Source organism: Argiope bruennichi, chromosome 7 (genome assembly GCF_947563725.1).
Source record: "Argiope bruennichi chromosome 7, qqArgBrue1.1, whole genome shotgun sequence".
In the NCBI taxonomy this organism is placed as follows: domain Eukaryota; kingdom Metazoa; phylum Arthropoda; class Arachnida; order Araneae; family Araneidae; genus Argiope; species Argiope bruennichi.
The window spans coordinates 76,708,627-76,717,739 of record NC_079157.1 but is presented as its reverse complement, the minus strand read 5'-3'; the positions used below and the strand labels follow the sequence as shown (position 1 = coordinate 76,717,739).

The window sequence follows — 9,113 nt, the reverse complement described above, 5'->3', positions numbered from 1 at the left end:
AATACTGAATTTAACCAGTTAACTTTTTTTGACGAGTAGACTCCTCATGAAAAAAGTACAACATTACAACATATATATATATATATATATATATATATATATATATATATATATATATATATATATATATATTTAAATTATCCAGGAAACATATAGAGGACAAAAAATTTATATTTAATATTTTTGTCTAATATTAAATTAATTTCTTGAAAAAAGGATCAATATTAAGAATACTATGTTAAATTTACACAATTAATAGAACACAAATTCATATTCTTTTATATTTTGAAAGCATTATTTCAAGTGCTAGGCTGGAATTCTTTTTACAAAAAGCAGACCATTCATCGGACCCAAAAACTTCTTCATCATATAATGAAATGTAATCTTCCACAGCTGCCTTGAACTTCACGTCACGTTTTTCATGCGACAACATCAGAAGATCGACAACACTGGATACTCTGAGGTTTTTCAGCAAGAAACATGAACACCCAAACTTCAATCGCTGTATTTGGAACATGTCTGCTGCATGGTACAACTTCACTGCAATGTCCCACTCAATATCTTCTAAAGAATCTGTGTACAGAAAAAGCAACATTCGAGATACTATGCTGTCTTCCAAGTCTTCAATCTCGAAGAAATCGGCTGATTTGCTTTTCAAACATGTCCTGGTGAACATATCCTTGAAAATAGAGGAACTAGCAAAAAGGACAGTCTTGTGGGCAGGGAATGAAGAACTTGGCGTCTTGATGACAATATCGCTGGTGCTTTGACTTTTATAAAGGGATTCAAAATCATGCAGTACATCAGGATGGTTGGATAAGATCTCCTCAAATGTTTTGGCAGATCTGTCACTTTCTGAAATAAACGCAGGAGAAATTATTGATATTGCAGTTCACAAGTAATATATATAAAAAATAAAATTTAATCAATTCCTACTTAGGTCAACAAAAAAAATATTTTAGTTACTTTTAATGAAATAATTACAATTAATATAAATATGTATATGCATATGACAGAATTACAATATTAAGCGGCAAAAAAAAGCGAATTTCCTTGCAATTTTCTTGGACTTGGCGACTATTTGGCGACTCTATTTAAAGTATTAAAAATTAATTAAATTTAATTAACGAATAAATATTTGAAATTACCTAATGAATGAAGAATTACGTCAAGTAATATATAAGAAATCTTTTAATTGAATTCCAATATAATTTCTTATATTATTTATATATATCTTATATTATTTATGATCGGATGTCGCATCAATAATCTCAGAACTTGGCGATCATATGGTGACATGGCGGTGGATTTGGCGACCAAATAGAAATTACTGGGCAAATTAATATTAAAAAAAACTGTATTAACATCAAGTGTTATCCACTACAAGTTAAAAAAAATTATTAAAACTTGAGTGGATGAATAAAAAGTATTTTATTAACGATTGAAAATTTGAACTATATACATATATATAGGGAGAGTGAGAATTAATAGTAGCAATTGAAAAATAAGAATACTTTGACTAATTGTCTATTATTAAAATTATCTGAGTTCTAGTGCAACATATGTTTACAAATTTTATCAAATCAACAACCATTATTTCTTGAACTGGAAGACATCATTTATAGATTGATTACTACCAGAAATCTAATGTGTTAGAGTATTCACTTAGGTAATAAATATGGCATTTCCTCTTGCATCATTATGAGACAATAGAGGTTAGGGCAAAAGGTTTTATATAAAATTGATTAGCAAGGAACTTAATGCTTGAATCTTCATTATTATGAGGCAATATTTACTAAATTTTAAATTTTCGTACATGAATATAAAAGAAAAGAAATATGAATTTTTACTTGTATTAATGGAAGTTGTCTAAGTGTATGTAAAAAATATTCACTGAAAATAACCCAAATTGCGTCTTTTGTAGGAAAAAAAAACTTATATAAAAGATGTCTTGTTTTGGGAAAAATATTGGGAAATATTTGTGATAAATATATTACAAATATGAAATTTGCTAATAGAAAATTTCATTATTTTTCATCATTTGAGATTATATTAAAGAATGGAAAAGCAAGATGGATATATATATATATAATATTTTTTAAGTCATAAAATACGTTTTTCGTAAATACTCACCAATTTAATGGGATATAGATGCGACTAGTATATTTTTGATATAATCAATTTTGATCAATTATTCTTAAAGAAGTTTTACTTGAATTATCCATGACATCCTACACATTTTTTAAAAGTTTCATATTTAGAGTAATTTGTAATATTAAATATTTTTTATAGTCATGATTAACAGCAAAAAAATAATTAATTAATTATAATTCAATATATTAGAATTTAAATTATTGACAAACTTACAATTGCTTTATTGTAAGATTCAAAGACTTGTAACAAAAAACAAAAGCAATTTTGATCTTCTTAATTCATAATTTGATAATATAACCACTAATATTTAGCATTAAAATTTGATCCTATGTTATTCATATTTTCAAACGATGATATTTTTTAAATAGTTATAGATTTTCCTATAACTAGTTATTTATATAATGTTTATTAGTGTTTTAAAAGGCATTAATATTTTTCCTCTATTAGATAACTACTATCTCTAGCCCTATTTAGCTTAAAAATAATATTAAATATTATTTTAGCCTATCCGAAATCACTGCTATTTTCTATCATTTCGATCTTTATTTTTGAATTTTTTAGCCTTTTTCGTATATTCCTTAAAGATTACACTATGAATAATTTTTTATCTAATAGATAACTCTATTATCAGCAGGACTATCGTATTTTAATACTGATGTTAAAACCTATCTATTTGTTGAAAGTGGTATTATTTGTATCGTAAATAAAATTTAAAAAAAAATTATGAACATCAGTTTTTGCCAATGACAAAGGTGTAAAACGACATCATAATAGATAATAGGAAATTTTTATTTTCTGTATTATTATCTAGTAAAAACAATGGCTTGAATTTAAGAAAAATTAGCTGCAAATATATATATCAAAATGCTATTCTTATCGAAACAGATAATAAGAAATATGTCGTTTATTAGAATGAATTAGTTTTTATACTATTTTGTATAAGATGCTAAAATATATTTTTTTAATTTTTACAGATTGAAAGCAGCCTGAAAGTTCCAACAACAGTTACCAGAATAATAGACCTTAATGTTCGAATAATACTTACTGTCTATTTTAAGAGCAACAAAAAATATTACAAATTGTTTGTATTAATCCATTTTAAGAATTTTATATTATATACTCTCACAAAGCAAAAGAAAGCAGTGCGTCTAAGGAAATTAAAAAAAGACAATATCTAAGATACGATAAAAAAACTTATTGTTAAAACAACAATCAATTCAAATTTCAGTTATACTTCATTTTAAAACTAGATTCAAATACAGAAGCACCCAGTTGTTTGTCATGGGTTTTTTTATCATCAACTTCGCTTTTGAGTAATATTTTCTGGAGAGTCGCAACTCCAAAAACGAGAAGCAAGAGCATAGGACATTTTAAAAATCGCATCAAGAAGTGGCCGATTCTGCCTTTCACCAAAAAAATATATTAGACGTTTCATCATATGATTTTTGGATACGTTGTGCGCAGTATAATAATAATTAGTAATAAAATATTATTCTTACATTTAATAGCATTAATTGTTATTAAAGTATAATCAAAATTACAAATAATAAATTTTAAAAAACTGAAATATATTTTTTTGATTAATAATGAAAAAAAAAATTCTCAGATTTAATAAAAATGTTTTAGATATAATTTTGAAAAAAATTACCGTTATCTTCATATTTCGAAAGCATTGTACTCAAAGCTATATCTTTATCCTCAGAAGCATACTTTTTCCGCGATGTGGATTTGAATACTTCGCTTTCGTTTTTCCATATAAAATCATCCACTTTTCGTTTCAATGTACAGTCATGATGTCTATCAGCTAAAGTCAACAATTCACAAACGCTGTCACAATCAACATTCTCCACTAAATAGGAACTACATAAAAGTTTCAGCCGTTCTACTTGATATTTATCAGCTGCATAATAAAGCTCAAAGACTGTGTCCCATTCGATGTCCTCAAAAGCATCGGTGTAAAGAAAAATAAGAAATTTCTCCAAGGATTCAACCGAAATATCCTCGATCTCAATGTATTTCGTTATGTTTTCTTTCATCTCACTTGTCAACATGGCTAAAAACACAGGGGAGCGGGCACACAGTACAAATTTATGGACGAATAAAGATTTCTTTTCAGTTTTCAGTTCCACATCACAAAGTGATTTTTCGAGGTATAAATTCCACAGTTCCTTGCAGATACTTGGGCAGTCGGTTTCTTTTCTACCGGGGTAACAACTTGTTAGATAATTCGAAAGGAATTCTGGAATTCTTGGTGTACAATTTTTCTCAATCGTTTTATACTCATCTCCTGTTGAATAGATAAACTCGGTTTTAAATTCAAATTCATTTGCATCTGAACTGCCATTTTCTTCTGGTGGTACCTTGTAAAAAAGTGGCAATCGCCACGTTTCTGAATTCAGATATTTAAAGAAACAGCATTTGTGTTCGTATAGCGTACTGCCCGTTTTTGGGTCCCCAATAGTTATTTTGCAAGTAGAAGACATCACTTTCCCTTCATTAATTGGATTTATTGTTAAATCTACTCTATCACCATAATAAGATATGCTTACAGAGAACAATGCTTTATTTTGGAGTTTTGAATAAATGTAAAAAATCTTTTCCGTTGATTTCTCAGGACAGAAAGGTTCAGTTGACACGATGCGCTCTGTTATAAGTCGAGTACGTCCAAAAATGTGACTGAATTCATCAGTATCTCCTTCATCTTTCCACATTCTACAGCGCAAAGTCAGGATGTCGTTTTGCAAATTCTTTTTTCGACCAAACAGTTCACATCGCTTTATAAAATGTGACTCTCCAAACCCATGAGTTCTACCTCTTACAAATGTCATATACGATTCTGGAACGAAACAAGTGCATAATACCGATGTGTCAGCAGATATGCACGAGAATTCATAATTAATTGCTATGTTTTCGGGACCACTATCCTTTTCTCTGTATAGAAACAGACTTAAATAATCACTGTTCCTGTTTCCTCTGGGATACAAACTTAAAACCCAACAAGTGTCCTGCAATGGGCTTGCGATGAATGCCGGGCTGACTATCATTTCCCCTGCATTGTGCCAGGAGTAACTGATGTTTTCAATACTCCACGTAAAGATAAATTCCCTCATTTTTTCTTTCGGTCGAAATATTTCTTTCTTCTAAATATAAAATTTGAAAGATTCAATCAATTGTTATTATCTTAATCGTCTGAATAGTTTCTTCACAATAATTCAATCCTTCCTCTTTCGACTGTTGCTGCCAGCATACTGAATATCGCTCTTATAATTGTTTAGATATTGCCTTCGAACGATGTAATGTCAGGTCGTTACGTCAGAGTTTTATCTGTCGCATTTGGATTGCTTTTCAGGAAGTAGACGATAGTGAAAATAGAATAAAAGAAAATAATCAGACAGAATAGATTTCTTCGGCTGTGTATTTAGACATTTTTATAACATTTTTATTCGTGTTTCTTAGTTAAAGTTTATTGAAATTTGGATCTTTTTAAATAATTCGAATTAAAATAACATTTTAGTTCACTTTTTACGAAAGTTAAGACTTTATTCATATAACTTACTCATAGGTTTCCAAAATCAGATTCAGTCATTTCTGAACCTAGATAGGGCACATTAGGTAGTTTCTCTTTAAATAAAAGGTGGAATTTAGTTTCACATTTCAACATATTTTTGGCTTAATCAACATGAACATGGTTTTAAATTTTTTTAATGACTTAAGGTGTACGTACACACTAGAAGATTTTTTTAAAATTTTAACTTTAAAAATCCAGTTTTTCACAGTAGGTCATTAATATATCTTTAAACTCATTTCAGTGAGAAAAAAAACATATTACACTAATTATTAATTAATTAAAATAATATTTAATGAGCTAATTAGCATATTTTTGAAACATGATATCTTAAATTCTAATTTGTACTGACACACAATTCTAGTTGGAAATTATGCCTAATATTAGTCTTCATGTTGCCTACCTCATTCAAGTTAGAAAAACATATAGTTTTCTTTTAACAATTTTTTCATCAACGATGAAACAAGTACAAAAATTTGATTGAAGTACAAAACATTCGCTATTTCATGCAGATTATTTTGATATATAAATAATTGTATTTGGTTAATTTCTTGTTGAATTATGATTGTTTAAATGAAGCAACATAGTGGAAAAATATCATTCTTCATAAAATGAGTTTTAAAAAAACCGTAACTAGAATTTTTAATGAAAGAACCTCAAGAAAAATAATTATAACTCTTGAAATATTTCGAATATTGACAACATCTTCGTATCGTTTGAAAACTAAAGGATCAGAGAACATTGCTAAGCAATAAAAAAATATTCGATATTTTGAACGATTTTCGAAGTGTGTACATACACCTTAATACAAATACGCATGTTTTAAAAATTAAATTTCTTCCGTAACTGAAGATAAGAATTTCCTCATGTGGCCAGAGACATGGAGTCAAAAAGACTCCATTGTTAATTTTATTTTTTGTCTTTTGTAAACAGCATTAGAATTTATTATGAAAACACAATACATTTTGAAAACCATATAATTACCAAAAATATTAATATTAAAAATGTGAAATGTTATAACATTAAATGTTGGAACGATATTATAAGGAAAACCTAAACCATCTTTTAATGAGCATTTACTTCGTTTAGGTATTACACTAACATTAATAATTGTTAGAATTTAACAAAAATTAAGAATACAATAATTTAAAATATTCTAAGAATATTTCTTTATTCTTTTTGCATTATTCAAATTTAAAAGCAGCATTTAATGTAAAAGAGCATATCCATAAAGCAGCTTTGCAAGATTTGTATATTTTACAATCCTAAGCAACAAGTCAGACGAAAAAATGTTGGCCCATGCTTCATTTTCAGTCAGATAGTCTTCATTTTCAGTCAGATAGTCTTCATTTTCAGTTTTGTTGAAAATTAGGAGAAATTCTGGGCAGTTTCAAAACAATAATGTGAGGAGACGTTCGGGAATGTATTCACTAACAGCTTCTTGAACCACTTAAATCTATTTTTTTCCTTACCCATAGAAATAATTTCCCATGTCAACCATGCCATCTTCCTCTTCTTTTGAATCTACGTCCGAATTTTCTTCACTCTTGTTCAGTTTTTCTTCGTGATCCTTCAAGGTTTTGATTGAGCATTATTCATTTCTTTTTGAACAAAAATATGTTATTTTAATCAAAGGAAGCGACTTGCAATGAAGAAATGCGAAGAAATTAACTGGTGAGTGATATATATATTTTTTTTCAATCACAGTTTCAGAGACGTGGAGTCAATGACTCCATAAATAAAAACACAAACTTTGAAAAAAGAATAACTTGGTATACGCACGTGATCATACTTAAACTTTTGCCAACATAATATTAAAGGAACAACTTGAAGATACTGAGGAGATGATTGTATTCAAGGACAAAAACACCACGTGATAATCAGAGCTAATGACCAACGCGGAGTCATTTTGACTCCAGTCTCCAATTACAGATTAATATGCATATCATAAAAAAATGACTGCATTTATAAATTCTTGAAAAATTGACCATATTTATTTTTAATGATTTCCTAAATTCCCAATAAAATCGTTTCATTTTTATAACTAGATCATACGAAATTAATAATTACAGTAAAGGTAATATTCATTATTTTATAGGAGTTTTCCACACGAATATAACATATTTAGTTAAATAAGCGATTGTTACAAACCTGTAATTTTGCTTCCCAGTACGACTAGTGTCATCGTAAGAAAGACAGGATGTACGATCTGTCCTGTGCGTGCTGAGCGTCAATGAACTCAGAGCTTGGCGACTATTTGGCGACTTTGGCGACAAAATGTATCATACTGGGAAGTTCGAGAAGTTTCACGATCCATCCAGTAGGAACCGAGATACACCCAGAGACGTCCTGATTGGTCTGGAAAATTCTAGACCCGCCCCCCGCAACTATAAAAGACAGGCACTCTCAAGCTGCAGGGAGTGGTGTAAGGGAAGTCGTGTGAGAAGTAGCGAGTCGGCAGCTAAAACGAGATCAGCCTTTGGAGAGACGGTAGAGCGAAACTCCCAGGAACCCCTCTCCTGCTGGATTCCGTCTATCCACTTCCTGTGCTGCTGTCTACTGAAGTGTGCTACTGTGTTCGTCTCTGCTGTATATAGTTGTCGTCTGTGTACTCGTCGTCTTTGTGCTGTCCTGCCTTCGTCTTGGTAGTTCTCGAGTTCAGTATCATTTAATTCAAATAGATTTACAGCCCCTCTCGGGCGACACCACTAAACCACTGGCTTTTGTAAAATATAGAACCGCTTTAATGTTGTATTAATCGTTTTTTAAATATATCTTTAACTATAGAACATTAAATAGCTTCTCAAATTAATTATTTAGTAGTACACAAAGCAGTTAAAGAAAATTTCGCATAATTGAGCCTCGGAAATAACGGAAACTAAATAATAATATCTCGAAAATATAACATAAACAACTCGGAAATATTAAAATAGCAAATCGTTCATTAAAATTTTTGAGAACTAGTCTACCCAAAATAACAGAAATACACTTTGCGAACTAAACAAACAAATGGCGGGTAATGAATCTACTCATTTTTTTCACTTTCTCGTATATGAACTTTACAAATAGAAAGTATCATAACCATAAAAAAAAGCCCGATTTAGACGGATGACAAATTGACATATTTCAGAACCTTCCTAGTCCGAAAACACACATTTTTTTATGTCTTCCCATTTCTCTAGCAATGAGCAAAACTCAAAATAGTTTTTGAGCTGGATAGATAAACATCGGCACATTGACTTGTCTCGGAATTCGTACATTTCTATTACGTTTCAATAGATATTCGTAGAATTCTATCCCATTTTCAATGAAATAGTATTTCAGAGAAATATGTTTGCCCGTCTGTCAAATGAAATCGATAGTTGTGAAACGTAAAGAGCTAGGTAAATAAAAT

The 9,113-nt window shown here is 29.6% G+C and overlaps 1 protein-coding gene across 1 annotated transcript; it reads right to left on the bottom strand.

The window, feature by feature from the left end:
- Positions 1–268: 268 nt before the first annotated feature.
- LOC129975438 (uncharacterized) lies at positions 269–5,385 on the bottom strand. The gene is made up of 2 exons (XM_056088501.1): positions 3,803–5,385; positions 269–855 (listed from the first exon to the last, which is right to left on the bottom strand). Exons 1-2 carry the CDS (start codon positions 5,262–5,264, stop codon positions 269–271), a joined length of 2,049 nt encoding a protein of 682 aa, XP_055944476.1. The 5' UTR covers positions 5,265–5,385.
- Positions 5,386–9,113: the final 3,728 nt, after the last annotated feature.

Excerpts from the sequence above, each read along its gene's own strand:
- LOC129975438 (XM_056088501.1), bottom strand. The coding sequence starts at position 5,264 with ATGAGGGAATTTATCTTTACGTGGAGTATTGAAAACATCAGTTACTCC. Across the intron at positions 856-3,802 it reads TTCGAAATATGAAGATAACG|AAAGTGACAGATCTGCCAAA; the intron begins GTAATTTTTTTC and ends CGTTTATTTCAG.